The sequence below is a fragment of the Crinia signifera genome, chromosome 3, assembly GCF_055691185.1.
Source record: "Crinia signifera chromosome 3, ASM5569118v1, whole genome shotgun sequence".
Classification (NCBI taxonomy): Eukaryota; Metazoa; Chordata; class Amphibia; order Anura; family Myobatrachidae; genus Crinia; species Crinia signifera.
The window spans coordinates 30496845-30516616 of record NC_139219.1 but is presented as its reverse complement, the minus strand read 5'-3'; the positions used below and the strand labels follow the sequence as shown (position 1 = coordinate 30516616).

General features: G+C 49.2%; 1 protein-coding gene across 1 annotated transcript in view; it reads right to left on the bottom strand.

Annotated features, from left to right (window-relative positions):
• Window positions 1–19772, bottom strand: part of LOC146062854 (calpain-8-like) — a 101586-nt gene that overhangs the window by 8152 nt on the left and 73662 nt on the right. The window contains exons 11-17 of the mRNA XM_083174860.1: window positions 18394–18599; window positions 14682–14718; window positions 9082–9144; window positions 4830–4887; window positions 4651–4715; window positions 2965–3033; window positions 2214–2292 (exon numbers count right to left, since the gene is read on the bottom strand). Coding sequence (XP_083030986.1) covers window positions 2214–2292; window positions 2965–3033; window positions 4651–4715; window positions 4830–4887; window positions 9082–9144; window positions 14682–14718; window positions 18394–18599 — 577 coding nt within the window. The remainder of the gene's footprint in view (window positions 1–2213; window positions 2293–2964; window positions 3034–4650; window positions 4716–4829; window positions 4888–9081; window positions 9145–14681; window positions 14719–18393; window positions 18600–19772) is intronic.

Genomic DNA, 19772 nt, shown 5'->3' with positions numbered 1-19772 from the left:
GATATGTAGGCTTCACTGTGTTCTGCACATCCTACCAGCTCTGCGTAATTATGTTCTGCACCATCCTACCAGCTCTGCGTCATTATGTTCTGCACCAATCTAACAGCCTGGCATCACTATGTTCTGCACAATCCTACCAGCCCCGCATCAATATGTTCTGCACCATCCTACGAGCCCTACATCATTATGTTCTGCACCATCCTACCAGCCCCACATCATTATGTTCTGCACCATCCTACCAGCCCCAGGTCATTATGTTCTGCACCATCCTACCAAACCCAGGTCATTATGTTCTGCACCATCCTACCAGCCCCGCATCATTATGTTCTGCACCATCCTACCAGCTCTTCGTCATTATGTTCTGCACTCTCCTACCAGCCCCGCGTCATTATGTTCTGCACCTTCCTACCAGTCCCACGTCATTATGTTCTGCACCATCCTACCAGCCCCACGTCATTATGTTCTGCACCATCCTATCAGCCCTGCGTCATTATGTTCTGCATCATCCTACCAGCCCCGCGTCATTATGTTCTGCACCATCCTACCAGTCCCATGTCATTATGTTCTGCAACATCCTACCAGCCCTGCATCATTATGTTCTGCACCATCCTACAAGCCCCCGTCATTATGTTCTGCACCATCCTACCAGCCCCACGTCATTATGTTCTACACCATCCTACCAGCCCCGCGTCATTATGTTCTGCACCATCCTACCAGTCCCACGTCATTATGTTCTGCAACATCCTACCAGCCCCGCATCATTATGTTCTGCACCATCCTACAAGCCCCCGTCATTATGTTCTGCACCATCCTACCAATCTGGCATCATTATGTTCTGCACCATCCTACCAGCCCCACGTATTTATGTTCTACACCATCCTACCAGCCCCGCGTCATTATGTTCTGCACCATCCTTCCAGCCCCGCGTCATTATGTTCTGCACCTTCCTACCAGTCCCACGTCATTATGTTCTGCACCATCCTACCAGCCCCACGTCATTAGGTTCTGCACCATCCTACCAGTCCCACGTCATTATGTTCTGCACCATCCTACCAGCCCCGCATCATTATGTTCTGCACCATCCTACCAGCTCTTCGTCATTATGTTCTGCACCTTCCTACCAGTCCCACGTCATTATGTTCTGCACCATCCTACCAGCCCCGCGTCATTATGTTCTGCACCGTCCTACCAGCCCCACATCATTATGTTCTGCACCATCCTACCAGGCCCTGCATCATTATGTTCTGCACCCTCCTACCAGCCCCGCATCATTATGTTCTGCACCATCCTACCAACCCCACGTCATTATGTTCTGCACCATCCTACCAGCCCCGCATCATTATGTTCTGCACCATCCTACCAACCCCACGTCATTATGTTCTGCACCATCCTACCAGCCCCGCATCATTATGTTCTGCACCATCCTACCAGCCCCGCGTCATTATGTTCTGCCCCATCCTACCAGCCTGGCGTCATTATGTTCTGCACCATCATACCAGCCCCGCGTCATTATGTTCTGCACCATCCTACCAGCCCTGCGTCATTATGTTCTGCACCATCCTACCAGCTTGACGTCATTATGTTCTGCACCATCCTACCAGCCCCACATCATTATGTTCTGCACCATCATACCAGCCCCGCGTCATTGTGTTCTGCACCATCCTACCAGCCCCACATCATCATGTTCTGCACCATCCTACCAGCCCCGCATCATTATGTTCTGCACCTTCCTACCAGTCCCACGTCATTATGTTCTGCACCATCCTACCAGCCCCACATCATTATGTTCTGCACCATCCTACCAGCCCCCATCATTATGTTCTGCACCATCCTACCAGCCCCGCATCATTATGTTCTGCACCATCCTACCAGCCCCACGTCATTATGTTCTGCACCATCCTACCAGTCCCGCATCATTATGTTCTGCACCATCCTACCAGTCCCGCATCATTATGTTCTGCACCATCCTACCAGCTCTTCGTCATTATGTTCTGCACCCTCCTACCAGCCCCGCGTCATTATGTTCTGCACCATCCTACCAGCCCCACATCATTATGTTCTACACCATCCTACCAGCCCCACGTCAATATGTTCTGCACATAGCAACATCCCATCTGATAGAGAACTTCCATCTTAGTAAATAAACCCCTTTGTGTTTTTTTAGTACAAACTCAAAAGTAAAAATATAACTACAGTAATAATATAGGAGTCACCTGCTTTCTGCAACGCATTTCGCATCTCATGGGCATCAATAGTTCCTGAGAGGTTGGTGTCCACTTCTAGGAATATTTTCTATAGTAAAAATGAAATGGAAAATATTTTTATTTAGGGTGCAAAAGGAATGACGTATTTCCATGCAATATATTGGGAGACTTGTTATTTTGCATAGTCACAAACTGAACATATTGATACGTGTACACGGCATCTAACAGGGTAGGGAGGAGACCCGTGGGCTGCCCAGCTGATCGGAAGCACCAAGCATGCCCCCAAAATGATGATACTCGGGGGGTCGTGCAGTGTGGCTCTGATCCATCCTGTCTGATGCTCCGCCCCCTACCTCTGAGGCCACACACCCTTCTCAGATGTGGCTGCACAACCGGCTCCTTATATTATGAAGGGTCATATATTTAGCGGATGGCAAAAACACCATTTGATTATTGAACACATGCGTACGGATCGTGCAGTGAACGCAAATAAGGAATTTAATAGCGTATGGATTTAATCATAATCCTCTTGCAATTTGACAGACAGGAAGCCGGCATTTAGGGGTGGTAACCGGACATGTTCTGAGAGTGTCAGGGAAAACACAGGCACGCCCAGGCGTTATCAGGGAGACTTCAGCACCGGCTTTGGGCAGCCTGATTCTGTCGCACAGTTGTTTAAGGGTCGGGGTCCTAACAAATTTATTCAAAAGTATTAATTAATAATTAATGATGTCGCCATACAGATAACATGCAGCCTTACAATGTAATTCTCCAACTTCTTCCAGAGGGTCCGGAACTCTGCGATACTCAGGGTCCCGGTATTGTCCACCTGTGCGTGCCATAGTTAAGGCTGTTACCAGCGACAGACTGTTACATATTATCAGATATGTGATCGGATCATACATAAGTAGAGTATGTTACATGTACTGCATGTTGCAGAGTCTTCCAATGTCACCGTATTACATACCTGCATGATATCAGTGTCTTACATTTACATATTCATAAGTATTAATTACATTAAGCCCCTGTACACTCCCCTTGGAGAAGTCACATCCAATCCCTGTTCAGCCGCCTGAAACCATCCTGGGCGGCATTGTGTCGACCACTGGAGGTCAACATGAGTTCTTCACTTTTTTTGTCCCGAATGTCGACATGGACACTATTAAAGTGTACCGCTGTTCTTGGCACACAATTATATTCTCCCTCCACGCCCTAGTGGATGGTAGGGCATGAAATACCGCCTGTCGGCACATGTTGGCTAAAGAAAAAGACTGTTGACCTTAAAATTGTCGACCTAATGCCTGTATTGACCTTCTAACCCTATCTACTTTAGCCATGTCACCCTATTTTATGTGTCAACCTAAGCCATGTTGACCGCGGTAGACCCAATGCATGTTGACCTAATGCTTGTGTTGATCTTATGACCCTGTCAACCTTTGACATGTTGTCCTTTTTTCATGTGTCAACCTAAGGCCTGTCGTCATTCAGTGGTCCACCGCAATCGGGCAAAATCGGGCATAAATCGCATAATGCATGGGGGCTTTTACTGTTGATAAATTTGACTACTCTCCTGATTGGCTTTGGATCATCACATGATATAAATTCTCCCCACCATGAACAGTACATTGAGGACCTGAGACATTCCGGGAATATAAGTCCGCGAGGACTGTACAATACATATGGCAACTGGGACCAGTGGCAGAACTTGTGAATGGTTGACCCCCTCCATTCCAACCCAAGTACACAATACTGTATGTGACATAGCAGTGGCTATACTTACAGTACCTACCTTCCTACTAACATTGGGTCCCCCTCCCCTCCTTGGAAGGGTGGGCAAGCCTTCCACATGTAGCAGGCACCCTTCCCCTTTCTGGTCAAATACCAGAGAGAGTCACAGCATTTACAGGAATGGGGGTGTGGCTTAATGGGGGCAGGGCTTAATCTCCCAGAGAGGAGACTCTTAAGGTAGGCAAGTATGAGCAGTGGGTGACAGCAGCGGGCCCCTTAGTCCTCATGGGCCTGGCTGGGGCAATGTACCTGCAGCACCAGAGGTAGTTCCGTCTCTGTTGGGGGTGGCTGTGCCTATCCTGTTACCACAAGTGCCACATTAACTTTCTCATTCCCCACACATCAGATCTGAATATCAAGTACATGGGTCGGATGTACTATGCCCTCGACAGGCATAAAGTTTTGAGAGATAAAGTTCCATACACCCAGACCCTAACTGTCATTTTTTTAAATACAGACTGGGACATAGCAGTTATTAGTTGATTGGCGGGCACGTTATCTCTCCCTGCTTGTCCCCTTTCGTGACAGTGAAAACTTTCCTTCACAATAACAAACAATATAAATATGGAAATTCAAGGAGAGAACCATCCGAAATTGGACATTACTTATAAATGGGATACTGTATACGACAGTACCACATATATCTCTGAAAGGATACATCCATCAGATTAATCATTTCCCAGCAGGTTCTCAGAGAAAGTCCTTCCGATTTGATATCAGGGCCTACATAGAGAAATGCGTGGGTTTGCACAGTGAAATTTTAGATATGTCTTTACATTGCCTACAAAGCACACAGAGACACATGGCGTAAAATGCGCCTACTGTATCACAACTTACGTTCCAACAGCCTCTGGTTCAGGACACTCCTCAGTTCCTCTACATTGTATTCACCTTCCTGGTGGAGAAACGTGCAGTAAGATTGCCACAAGTAGTAGATCATTCACAGAGATTAATAACAATTTATATAGCTAATTGCATTACTGCACATGGTTCTATGCCCCAGTCCTTGCTGTATATGGGCTAATCGCATTACTGCACCTGGTTCTACGCCCCAGTCCTTGCTGTATATGGGCTAATCACATTACTGCACCTGGTTCTGCACCTCAGTCCTTGCTGAATACGGGCTAATTGCATTACTGCACCTGGTTCTGCGCCCCAGTCCTTGCTGAATACGGGTTAATTGCATTACTGCACATGGTTCTATGCCCCAGTCCTTGCTGTATATGGGCTAATCGCATTACTGCACCTGGTTCTACGCCCCAGTCCTTGCTGTATATGGGCTAATCACATTACTGCACCTGGTTCTGCACCTCAGTCCTTGCTGAATACGGGCTAATTGCATTACTGCACCTGGTTCTGCGCCCCAGTCCTTGCTGAATACGGGCTAATCACATTAGTGCACCTGGTTATGTGCCCATTCCTTGCTGAATATGGGCTAATCGCATTACTGCACCTGGTTCTGCACCTCAGTCCTTGCTGAATACGGGCTAATCACATTACTGCACCTGGTTCTGCACCTCAGTCCTTGCTGAATATGGGCTAATTGCATTACTGCACCTGGTTCTGCACCCCAATCCTTGCTGAATTCGGGCTAATCACATTACTGTGCATGAGTCTACGCCTCAGTCCCTGCTGAATATGGGCTAATCACATTACTGCACATGGTTCTGCGCCCCAATCTTTGCTGAATACGGGCTAATCACATTACTGTGCATGGTTCTGCACCTCAGTCCTTGCTGAATACGTGCTAATTGCATTGCTGCACCGGGTTCTGCGCTCCAATCCGTACTGAATAAAGGCTAATCACATTACTGTGCATGGTTCTGCACCTCAGTCCTTGCTGAATACGTGCTAATTGCATTACTGCACCGGGTTCTGCGCTCCAATCCGTGCTGAATACGGGCTAATCAGTGGCGTAGCTACAGGGGTCGCAGCGGTCGCACCTGCGACCGGGGTCCCTGAGCCAGGGGGCCCAACCCCCGCCACTGTTGGAGAGGTGCCCTCGGCAACCGTCTCCATGGCAATCAGCAACAGTCCGCAGGCTGTCTTGTCCCATGCAGCCACCGTCTCTAGAGACAGGTGGCTACAAGTGTGACTGTCTGCGCACTGTCACTTTAGTAGGAGACATTGACAGCCCATTTAGCCAATAGCAGCGCAGCGCTCCCTTATCGGCCAGTTAGCGCGCTGCTTACTGTGTAGTAGCACAGGAGTAGCTGACTGTCCAGCACCTTTGTGTCCTGGCGCTAGTGTGTGCTTCCAGCGCGCCCTGAAGTTCCTGTCAGCGAGTCCCCGCTGTGTGTCCCACCGCTGAATGGAGATGGAGCCCGGCGCTGTGTTAGTGTGCCAGAGGGAGCTGTCAATCACCGCCCTGCTCCGCCAGAGTTTCCCTGCACACAGCTCCGGCAGCTCTAGAGCCCCGCTGCCCTCATAGAACCCTCAAGTTCAAGTCTGCACCCTGTACAGAGCTCCAAGCCTGCATTACTGTCCATTACATAAAGCTGCAGGAGGTGATAAGTAATTGCAACAAAACACCTGCTGAATATATTGGTGTACACCTGCCTGTAACTGTGATATACTGTATGTACATCAGTTATTATTCATAACTGCAAGTTGCTCAGGGCCCGGGGCAGCGCTACATAATATACTTGATGTATTAAAATATAAACAGACCGAGATTTTAATTTTGTTGTATGTAGGGGGGCCCCAAGCTGACCTTTCGCACCAGGGCCCATGAACCCTTAGCTACGCCCCTGGGGCTAATCACATTACTGCACCTGGTTCTTCACCTCAGTTCTTGCTGAATACGGGCTAATCACATTACTGCATCTGGTTCTGCGACCAGTCCTTGCTGAATAAAGGCTAATCGCATTACTGCACCTGGTTCTGAGACCCAATTATTGCTGTATACAGTATTTGCTGATCGCATTACTGCATCTAAATCTGCACCAGATATATATGGTGCAAGTGGCATTACTATGTGGGACATAACATGGTGTATTCTTGTATAGAGCACAATGGTGAATAGTACATTACTATGTGTGGCATTATATGGTGTAAGGGTCATTACTGTGTTTGGTATAATATTGTTTAATCTGGAATACTGTGTAGGGCATAATATTGTGTAAGAGGCATTACTGTGTGGGGCATGGTGCAATGGGCAATACTGTGTGGGGAATAATATGGTGCAGGGGCATTACTGTGTGGGTCATAATATGATGTAAGGAGCAATGCTGTGTTGGGTATAATATTGTTTAAGGGGGATTACTGTGCGGGGCATAATATTACGTAAGAGGCATTACTGTGTGGGGCATAATATAGTGCAAGGGGCATTACTGTGTGGGGCACAATATGGTGCAAGGGGCATTAATGTGTGGGGCATAATATGGTGTAAGGAGCATTACTGTGCTGGTGTAAGGTAGTCTTTTCCTGCAAGGCCAAACCCATTGCAACAATGAGCAAATACTAGCTTACAATGTCTAAGGAAGGGGTGGGGGGGGGGGGGGGGGGTTGCACATTTTAGTGGGAAACCAACTGTCTAGAAATGGCCTCTATATAGCATAGCTGCCTACCCTCCTGCATTCTGCAGGAGACTCCCTGAAATAGCAGCAATCTCCCTCTCTCCCTCATTAGTCTAGCAATCTCCCTCATTTCACCTAGCTCACAGGGCCGGCGCTACCCACTCAGCAGCTCCTGCAAAGCAGGGAGGCGCCATGCTGAAAAGGCGCAGTCTCCCTCCCTGCTCTGCTAAAGCTGCCTTAGCCCTCACTGTCACTGCCTCCTGCACGCCGCCCACAGGCGAGGGGCAGTATAAAGAGCTTCTCCCTGCACCGCGAGTGTACACAGCCTGCATGCCGCCCGCAGTGCCTGTCTGACAGCGGGTGGCAGTATGGAGAGGCTGAGCAGCTCCCTGCACCGCGCACACACTGTCCTCCTGTGACCTGCCCCCTCTTCCTCACGGACACTTGCGCTGAGGCATGTAGCGCTGTCAGTGAATGCCTGGATGACATGTCCTGTCTGGATCCGCCCCTGTTCATCATTTGATTGACAGCTGACAGGCGCAGGGAGCAATGGGTAGCATTGCTCCCTGCGCCTGTCAGCTGTCAATCAAATGATGAACAGGCAGCAGTGCCGCCTCCCCTTCCTTCCCTCTTCTCAGTGTGCTGTGCCAGTGCCACTGCCAGTCCTCAACACTCCGACCCCCTCTATCTCCTCTCCTCTTCTTCCATCTCCTACTTCTCTCCCCTCCTTTCCCCCTCAGTCACGAGTGCTGCACATACTTTTTGTACTGCTTTCGGATCGCATTGCACACACATTGCATGCATTCTGTGCTATGTGATCTAGCCCATAACGTCTGCGGTTCTCGCAACGTGTATGGGCACCTTTAGTGCCTGCAACATTTTGCGGACACAGCACTGAGATGGTGTATGCATACATGTACATGCACCCGAGATCCTCCATAGGATCGCATGTTGCATACGCTCCCACAATCGGGCTGCAGTTTGTTGCAATGGCAATGTGAAAGGGCGCAAAATTTATGGTTTGCAGGAGGGCGCCGGACACCCTAGCACCGGCCCTGCTAGCTCACATTACACTGTTACATTTTTTGGGGAAAAAGGAATGAGAGATAGATACATTTACATTGAATCATCAGCACCATTTCCCAGCACTTTACCAAGTATAGTAGCTCTTACTAACTGCTTTGGGGCTCATCTACATTTGGATATAAGCCATTTTAAACTACACACTGACGCTTCTAGGTGCCACGTTAACAATCTCTTTTCACAATGTCTCCATATATGGAACTAGCCACGCCCTTTGGGTGGAGCATGACATGCCCCCAATGGGGCGCTTTGCAAAATTCTACTACCAACTATAATCTCCCTGAAACTAGTATTCGAAAGTAGGCAAGTATGCTATATAGTCAACCAATATTACATGAAAGTATTGCAGCATATCGCTTAAATAAACAGGGAAGGAGGATGGGGAGGGGGGGGGGAGGGGGGGATACTTGCCCACCTTTCTGGGAGTGTAGGCAAGTTTGCTGATTAGAGCTTAATATCCAACATAACGACAAGACAATTTACTGTACCTCTTCAGGCTGATTCTCAGATTCATCAGGAGGTTCTGATTCTGATTCTTGAGCAGAATTTGGCTTCAAAGAACAAAAAAAATTAAAGAGGATTAAGAACAGGGAATAGTATTTATCAGTTTAAAAAAGTGGTCGAAGTGGGGCAGTTTGGCATACCGCCACTTTAATATGAGGATACAGAACAGCCGGGTACCTCAGGGCGTGCTCTGACCAATTAGCAGCATTGTCATGTGCTCCAGTGAGGCACAGGTAAGCAGAGACAGGATAGGAGACCATCTAGTGTGCTACTGCTTTCTAGGGATGGCCATTGATGCTATTACCATTGATGACGATAGTGCAAATGACCATCGATGGTAGCATACTTAGGGCCGTATTCAATGTTGTGCGAAAATGGTTATGTTTACGATTTTTCGCACCTTTCTCTTCTTTCGGTACACTGACGCGATTACTAATTTCGATTTTTTCGTGTATTCAAAGTTTCGTTTTCGTGGAACGCCTAAATGCGTAAACTAACCAATGAAGTGAAAACTGGGCGTTTCGTTTTCGCTACCCAGCCTCGCCCGTTTACTATATAAGGAAGAGTACTGCGTAGTGTACTGTGTAGTTTACCCACCATTTTGGAACACTGCGGAGCGCTGATTTGTATCGTGGCCTGTGTGATGGTTTTAACTATCGATGGCCATCCCTTTTATTTGAGTGACTGGCCTGTGGGCCAATCAGAACCTGGGACGGGGCTTTATGGGTGTCTGGGATGGATCTATGGTTTGTGTTCTGGCCCCTTGGCTTAGACAAAAAAAGATATCTGTTTATGCTTTGACATCGATGGAGGGAAATCATCTGTTTCTCCCCTATCTACATCGGCCGTAAACCATCGATGACCATCCCTACTGCTTTCTCAGCTCCTACTGATGACATTCAGGTAACGCTGTGGTGTCCTGCAATAGGTAGTAATAATTTAGAATATATTTTTTAAAATACAGTTATGTTTAGCTGGACCCTCTGCCAGGGAACAGAAAGATGAGGCATTATTTAGATAAAGTAGCGAAATAATCTGCGGCATCTTATGAATTGCTCTGTGTCCAGCATCTCCCTGCCTTCCACAAACAGCCCACTGCACCCATCTCATTGCCCCGCACCTAGAACCCGCATCCTGACAGTCACAATGATCTATTTCCTAATGGGAGAAAGGACCTGTCACATGACAGGGCTGAACAGGGAGAGGACCAAGGTCAGAAGAAGGGAGCCCAAATGGACCCTCCTGGGCTCACTTGGCTCAACACCTGGTTACTAAAGGAAACCAGGGGTAGCATGAATAGTAACACTGCAAGGCCCCAGGCTCTTTAGCCACCTTATATTTAGCACCTACCAAGTGTTCCCTCCTCCCATCCTTTTATTATTAACCCCTCCTTATCCCCAACTTGCCCACTTCCCCCTTCTACATACCTCCCAACTGTCCCGATTTTCGTGGGACCATCTTGTGTTATTTGGGATTGTCCCGCATTCCACCCAGGGCCAGCAGTGCCCCGTGTGGGGAAGGGGGGACAGTTGGGAGTCCCCCCCCCATGCTGCACTGTGGTCAATAGACGCTGCTCACAGAGCCGCTGGCCATGCCTCCACAGCGGTGAGAAAAGGGGCCTAGCATTGTGGGAGCATTGCAGGTATAAGCCATGCCTCCTTTACACTAGGTCACGCACTAAAAAAAATCTGTCCCAGTTACCTTCCCTCACATGTTGGGAAGTATGCTTCCAACTGCCCCTCGGTAATAACCACCAAATAGTCCGGTCATAGTGTCCCCTCCTTTATCATCTTAGTGTCCCCTTCATTCAGCCCAGTGTACCCCCCATCCCCTTCTCAGTGCCCCCCTTTAATGTCACCCACTGCCACTCCGTGTCACTCTCTTCCAGTCATAACCTGCTGTCTCTCCTAGGGCGAGATGTACTAAGCCTTGAAAAGTGATAAAATGGAGAGTGATAAACAACCAGCCAATCAGCTCCTACCTGTCATTTTTCAAACCCAGCATCTGACATGGCAGTTACGAGCTGATTGGCTGGCTGTTTATCACTCTACCTATTATCACTTTTCAAGCTTAGTACATCTGGCCCCTACAGTGGCGTAACTACCTAATTTTCGCTCCCCCCCCCCTCCCCGCTGCAGATTTTTCAGCGCCCACCTCCCCTACCCTCGGCGCCCTCCCTCCCCTCGGCGTACATGACCGGCCGCATCTGCGGTCACGGTCCCATCTCTCTCCCGGCGCCGGCTCCTGCTGCTATAGGGAAAACGGACTCTTAGAAAATGGCTGCCCCCATACTGCATACCGTGACGGCAGGGCACCAAACAGCAATGGGTAAGTGGTAACTATAGCCCCGCAGACCCCCGGCGCCCACATGTTCTCTGCGCCTCCCCGCCACCATGGGGGCTGCAGAGCTATAGCTACGCCACTGGGCCCCTAGTCAGATGCTATGCCACCCAGTGCATCCCCCTGTCACCCATTCCCTGGTGTAAACTTCTGCTTCTTCCTTGCCCCCTTATTGCAAGTTCACTCACACTTTTCCAGTGCTGGCATAAGAACCCTTTTTCCCTGACACAGTGCCCTCCTGATCATGGCCACACTAAACCATTGAGTAAACCCTCTGATTGTTTACTCAATCGTTCTGTGTGTGGCCATGATCAGGGGTGTTCTGGACTTCAAAGGAAATTGGATAGATATCGGATTGGATCAGATATCTATCCCTGTGTGGGCACTTTCATACCTCCCAACTCCCACGTCCCGTTTGAGGCTGGCAGTGTCCGGTGGTGGTTGGGGGGGTTGGGGGTGGCGGTGGGACAGTTGAGCTGAGTGAGTAGACTAGGTGGATGGGGCAGCATGGATGGTGTAATAGTTAGCATTACTGCCTCACAGCGCTGGCTCTAACTGTGCAGAGTTTGTATATTCTCCCCGTGATTGCGTGGGTTTCCTCCGGGTACTCCGGTTTCCTCCCACAATCCAAAAATATACTGGTAGGCTAATTGGCTCCCAACAAATTAACCCTAGAATGTCTGTGTGCGTGTACATGTGGTAGGGAATATAGATTGCAAGCTCCACTGGGGCAGGGACTGATGTGAATGTTCAAATACAGGTATACTCTGTAAAGCGCTGTGGAAAATGTGTGCGCTATATAAGAAACTGTTAATAAATAAATAAAATAATCTGGGAAACACCTGCCATTATAGCTAGGTGTCCTCCATGGTAATTAATATGACACTAGGTGATTCATCGCGCCCTACGGGCGCTCTTCACACCGTCGTAAGGGGCTGCGCCCCCTTAATTTGTGAACATTTGTATATGAAAAAGATGGTTAGAATTGTATGAAAGATGGCCTGTCTTGCAACTTGAGTTATAGGTGAAATGTGTTAAATAGAGAGCATATGATGTGGAAGGGGGTGTGTATTGTTTTGTTTAATTAAAAAGCGGTTACAGAGTAAGATGTACATTGATAGTGTGGATGGTACAGTGACATTTGTGGGTGTGGGGGGGGGGCTGTGTGTGCGTGTTGTTTAGGTGTGTGTGTGCAATAGTATAGTAGGGTGTTTCTGAGTCAGCGGCTCCCCACTGGCGGAGGTCACGACACAGGAAAACAGGAGGCTGGGTAGTGATAGGGGTGTGTGGGCATAAGGGGGACTAAAGAGGAGGGTGGTAGATACTGTGCAGCTTCTGCCAGTGGGTGAGGGTCCAGCGTGGCAGTACAGGAGTACAGGATGGTGGCCCTTAGTCAGTGTCTCCTCCTACTGGGTGGGAGTTCGGGTGCATGAGAGCAGGAGGCTGGGCTATGAGGCATGATAGGGGCATGTGGGCAAAACAGCGTCAGCGACTCCCCAGTGGTGGAAGTTACGGTTCAGGAGAGCAGGAGGCTGGGTAGTGATAGGGGTGTGTGAGTATACGGGGGACTAAAGAGGGGCTTAGGGGTGCTGCCGTGGGTGGATGCCGTGAATTGCGGGAGGGGGGGCCCGGGGGGTTGGCGCGAATCGTGGGAGGGGGGGTCGCGGGGTGCCGCAATCGCAGGAGGGGGGGGTGTCACGGGGTGGGGCCGCGAATCGCGGGAGTCACCGGGGGTGCCGCGAATTGCGGGGGGTGTGCTGCAAATCGCGGGAGGGGGGTCGCGGGGGGTGCCGCGAATCGCCACAAGAAAAAATCAACACAGAAAGTTCAACACATGTAAATGTTGACATAAGTGTGGCAATTCATCGGTGTCCATGTCAACACATGAGAATGAATATGAAAACATTAAAAAAAAGAAAAATAAATCTTCAAAAACTCATGGCAACCTTTTTCATTGTCGACCATAGCCGTGCCAGTGTTTTGCATGTGCCATTTAATCCTGGGGTTGCCGTGAATCGCGCGCGGGGGTGGGGGGGAGGGAGGAGGTGAGGGGTGTCCGCAAATCACGGGAGGAGGTGTCGTGGGTGGATGCCGTGAATTGCGGGAGGGGGGGTCGCGGGGGGGGGGGTGTGGGTGCCGCGAATTGTGGGAGGAGGGGGCACGGGGGGTTGCAGTGAATCGCGGGAGGGTGGGTCGCGGGGGCGGGGGGTTGCCGCAATGACAGGAGGGGGGGTCAGGGGTGGGGAATCGCGGTAGGGGGGGTCGTGGGGGGCACCGTGAACCGCGGGAGGGGGGGCCCGGGGGGTTGGCGCGAATCTTGGGAGGGGGGGTCGTGGGGTGCCGCGAATCGCAGGAGGGGGGGTGTCACGGGGTGGGGCCGCGAATCGCGGGAGTCACCGGGGGTGCCGCGAATTGCCATAAGAAAAAATCAACACAGAAAGGTCAACACATGTAAATGTTGACATAAGTGTGGCACCATGTCGACACATGAGAATGAATATGAAAACATTGAAAAAGTGAAAAATAAATCTTGTCAACCTTTTTCATTGTCGACCATAGCCATGTCAGTGTTTTGCATGTGCCATTTAATCGTGGGGATGCCGTGAATGGGGGGGAGGGGGGGGGGAGGGAGGGAGGTGCATACCTCCCAACATGACCCTCTCCAGGAGGGACACATTGCTCTGTTTCAGGACATTCTTCTTAATTTATGGATTACCATCCCCTGTGCTTAAACACCTTTTTTATCAATTACCCTGTTTAAAACAGGTGATGACAATCATAAATTAAGATGGAAGTCCACAACCCAGCGTTACAGCTCCAGACACACTTTGAGTGACAGATGTAGCCAAATATATAAGAGATAAAATGTTGGTAATTGCCACATACAATTATAACACTGATGACTATGGGCCTATTACGACCTGATCACACAATTTTTTAAGCAAATGGACAAAACCATGCTGCACTGCAGGTGGGGCAGATGTAACAGGTGCAGAGAGAGTTAGATTTGGGTGAGGTGTGTTGAAACTGAAATCTAAACTGCAGTGTAAGAATAAAGCAGCCAGTATTTACCCTGCACAAAAACAAAGTAACTCCCCCAAATCTAACTCTCTGCGAATGTTACATCTGCCCCACCTGCAGTGCATTTGCTAACTAAATGTGCCCTGCGATCAGGACTGAATTAGGCCCTATAAGCCTCTGTACATTTATATGAAAGCTTAATAAATACATATGGATATTTTACCTCGTACGGTTGTGCATCCACCACATTTCCAGCGTCACTAAAATACAATAAATGTTATTAGTGAGAAAATGTATCAAGCAAATAAATTACGTGAGGCGGGGGGCAGAAATATCAGTGTACAGGGCCCCAAGATTTCCGTTGCTGGCCTCGCCCGGCAGCTGACCCGCTCCCCGGTCCTGTTGGAATGTGTCAGTACAGGTGGCGGTGGTATGGCAGAGTGCAGGTACTCACCAGCAGGTGTCCTGAGCTCAGTAATCAGTCAGCGGACTGGCTGGTTTAGTAGTAATGAGAAGTTACAGCCATACTCTCAGACTTGCTGCATGCAGCGGAGTGTACAGGTCACCAGCCAGGTATCTGGGTAACGGTGCAGAATGCAGGCAGTTCCTGGCTCTACAGCATCTCTGTAGTGGTGTGGAGCACTAATAGGATCAGTGGCCATCTTGGTTAGGGGTTTGAAGCCTCCTTGCAGGAACCCTAACATGGATTAGCATTTTCAAACACTAACATTAAGGGGAACTCCTTCTTTCCCAGACAGGGACAGGAGTCAACCTATTAGGTTGACATACATTGGGTCAACCACCAAAGATCAACATGGCTTAAGTTGTAACAGGAAAGAGGTCGACATGGCTAAGGTCAATAGGGTTGGAAGGTCAAAACAAGCGTTAGGTCAACAATGGTTAGGATGACAGTCAAAAGGTCGACATGATTTTTTCACATTCTTTTCTGAGCCGACATGTGCCGACAGGCGGTATTTTATTCTAACTAATTGCTCATATCCTAAAGTGCACTTTTCAGGAGGATACAGAGGACACGTCTGAGGACATGAAACAAACTATATTGTCTTCTCTTTCATTTACCTCCTATAATCCATTCACCATCATGGAATGGGAAGCGGTCATCTATTAGAATGATCTTAGGTCTACAGTCATTAGGTCGACCCCACTAGGTTGACTGGCAGGAAGGTCGACCTGACTTAAGGTCGACATGGGCCAAGGTCGACATGACTTAAGGTCGAATTTGCATAAAGGTCGACATGAGGAAGGTCGACTGGTCATAAGGTCGACATGGGTATTTCACTGTTTTTTGAGCCGACATGTGCCGACAGGTGGTATTTCATGCCCTACCATCCACTAGGGCGTGGAGGAGGTTATTAAAGCTGTGGCGAGCGAAGCGAGCCACCGTGCCCGAAGCATTGCGAGCGAAGCGAGCGATGCGAGGGTCCGATTCTCATTGCCAACTGTGTCCATGTCGACATTCGGATAAAAAAAACAGTGAAAAACCCATGTCGACCTTATGACCAGTCGACCTTCATGCAAATTAGACCTTAAATCATGTCGACCTTGGCCCATGTCGACCTTAAATCAGGTCGACCTTCCTGCCAGTCGACCTAGTGGGGTCGACCTAATGACTGTAGACCTAAGTTCATTCTGACAGATGTACCGATTCCGTTACAAGGGCTCACAGCAAACCTTAGATCTTCCACTTGGTATCCTGACTCATAGAAAGCCTCTAGGTCAACAGGGTCCAAAGCAGGGGCTGGCTGGCAACTTTTAGCCTAGGGTGCAAGTCCAGAGCACAGGCCCAACGACGGGTTTTGTCAGTTTCCAGGTCTGTGCTGCTGCAGCTACCTCCTCTCTGTCTTTTCCTCCATCCTCCGCCCGCTGGCTCTTCCCCAATCCCCAAACGTCGGATGCACGGGTGGATAGCAGTGGCAAACGCAGGATTTTCATAGGGGCGCGGGGGGGGGGGGGGGGGGGGTGTTTTCCATATGTATATACTATGGTGCCTATATACGGTGTGATTGGCACCGGGTGTTTATTGAACTCAGCGGCATTGCATCAAATCTCATGTGGCGGGTTAAAGCACCTTGCAATTTGACCTAGATGCGATGCAATCTAGTTCAAAAAGTACAGACAGCACATACTTTATGTGCTGTGCGATGCAATGTGTGCGGGAGTGCGCATCTCATCGCATCTGTCCGTCGCACCGTGTGTGGGCGGCATAAAATCAGTGCATATCACTTCAATATAAATGCAGACATTTCTTTCTCATTGTTTTGGGGCCAACCATGTCCTGTCTGCAGGATAAATATACAAAGGTATTTTGTTCTTTTATATTTAACCTGACGCGATGGGGCACGGACGGTTGACTATGAAACTCTGAGAAAGTAAAGTCTGCATTTAAAAATTCTGATATGCCGTAGAATGATTTTCCTATCACATATATTACATACATATACAGAGAAAATACACATACATAATGTAAATACATACATACATACATATACACACACATACATACTGTACATACATACATACATACATACATAAATACATACATATCATAATATAGACACACAAAGTAAGTATATATACACATACCTCCCAACTTTCCTGGCGACGGACCCGGGACACTGCTTATGTGCGCCGAAGGGCGTGGCCTTATTTAGGGGGGTGCTATGCCGCTATTTTGTCGCTATGGGGGCATGACCCAGAGGCTCTGTGAGTCTCTAGGCATGCCCCCAGCCCCCTGGCTGCGGGAATGGATGCTGTGCGCATGCGCACAGCGTTTATTCCCCGCTGCTTAGCAGCCGACAGGGGGGACTCCCAACAGCCCCCCCTCACCGCGGGACACTGCCGCCCGCGGGTGGGACAGCGGGACAGGCCCTAATAATCGGGACTGTCCCGCTAAAATAGGGACTGTTGGGAGGTATGTATACATACAGGATAGATCGATTCACACACATACACATACACTACACATACATAGCAATAGCATAATATATATATATATATATATATATATATATAACATATTCTCACACATACACCCCATCCAATAAAAATAAGGCACAGACAAACAACCTCCCCCTCTCTCCCTCCCCGCCCCCGCACCTATCCATACACTGCTTATAGTAACAACTGCATAGTTTGCTAAAGCAGCATATGTCCGACCTGCTTCCTCCTCTCTTCCCCCCTCCATCCTCGGACATATGTGACCCATACCTGGCTGTTGCAGTGAGTAGGAGTGCTGCCTGGAGGCAGTCAGTCAGTCACTTGTTCGGCACTGAGGACATGTCATCAGTGCAGGGGGACGGCGGCCATTTTCCTGTAGCCGCGGCCATGTTCTGGAAGCCGCGGCCATCGCAGAAGGAGGAAGACAATGCGCTGGATCACCAGACGGCGTCACGGCCAGCAGCACTAACTGGTAAAGCGGCCCGGGGATCACTTGGCACCCTGCCCCCCGGCCCAGCCTGCCCCTGGTCCAAAGGTTGACAGTGAAAAGGTCAACAGGATCCAAAGGTCGATAGTCAAAAGGTTGACATGATCAAAAGGTTGGCATGGAAATGGTCGACATGGAAAAGGTTGACATGCATTTTTTTACAACATTTTGAGCCGACATGTGCGGACAGGCGGTATTTCATACCATACCATCAACTACGGCGTGGAGGGATAATATAATAGTGTGCTGAGCGTAGCGAGCCATGCGAGGGGACGCGGTACACCAAAAGCATGAAAAACTCATGTCGACCTTTTGCATGTTGACCTTTTGGCCCTGTCGACGTTATGACTGTCAACCTCTGGACCCTGGCGACCTTTTCACTGTGGACCTTTGGACCCTGATGACCTTCTGACTGTCGACCATTAGTGGTGGACAACATGATTGTAGACCCAGACACTGTAGATCTAGTATACCATAACCCTCCACTTACTGAGCTGAAACATCGCTCTCTGCTAAGACTCGCAGGTAAAATTCAGCTTCGTCGTTGGGTTTGTTGGTTGTTGCGACAATCAGGTATTTCCCAACAGGAAGCTGGAACCGTTTTGTCACCTCGCGGTTGTCTTTGTATTTCTTTTTTGCTACCTCTTTATTCAGCTTGAAGAAGTCCTTCCCCATGGAGACCTCGGAGACCGTCTGTCACAGATATGGAAATACACAGTTTAGTTACAGTTTCCTTTTGCTTACTATCTACTGTATATTATATTGCATCTACTAATAGGCGAATCTAAGTGGTGGTCTGGGGGTGCACCGGACCACCCATTAGACTGCCCGGCGTTCTGTACCTTTAAATATATTTTCACCGCCGCTGCCCATTTCTTACACCAAAAAGATGGCCACGGGAGGGCTGCGCACATGCCGACTGCAGCAGCTCCTCCCATGGTCCTTTGCGGAGCGTGAGCGCCAGGTGGCTCCCTCCAGCAACTGTTTGTCCTCCTCCATGTGCTGCTGCTGTGGCTAGCGTGTGTGTGCAGCAGCCAGCACTGCAGGGTCCGGGTCACAGTCACGTGGCGGCGGCGGGGATTGACAGCCCTGCCCGTGACCAATGCCGTGCCCAGTGCCCTGGTGTTAAAATAAAAAAATAAATAAAAAGTGGTAATCTGTCCCCCCTCCTGGCCCTGTTTTGTTTTTACTGATACTGTATGCTCCCACAGGGTGAATTGCACACTCATGGGGGCTGGGGTGGGGAGGTGGGGAGGAATGGGGATGGGTGGATGGGTTGAGGTAGTGTTGGGAGGGAGGGGGTGTGTGACAAAGATGCAGGTGCCTGCTATTTCTAATGCTAAGAAAACACGATGAGAAAGGCGGAGAGAGATAAAATATGTGGGAGGGATTTGCCCCTGTTAGCCACGCCCCTCAACTTAGGCTACACCCATTTTTGCGCAAATCCATTATGTTTGGTCTGGGACACTCATTAGCATATTTCTAGATTCGCCTATGCATCTACTGTATTCTGTATTATATAAGCTCAAATTTTTGTGGCCCCTCGTCTGTATCCCCGATTTTTCGGTGCCAAAGAAACCTCCAAAGAAACTGGTGAGCTTTAAAGTGTGACCAAATGTGTAGGGTTACCCAGGGTTGGGCCCAAGCCCTCCTGTATCGTATTGCCCCCATCCCACTGATGTATTAGTCCCAATGCTGTAATTATTGACAATGATGAAATCAAATTATGGCCACATGATGATTACGATAACAGAGACGGCGGCAGGCCCAACAGTATGCACTAGGGATGGCCATTGGTGCTATTCCCATTGATGATGAGAGTGCAAACAGTCATCAATGGTTGCATGCTATGGGATGCAAAACCGTCGA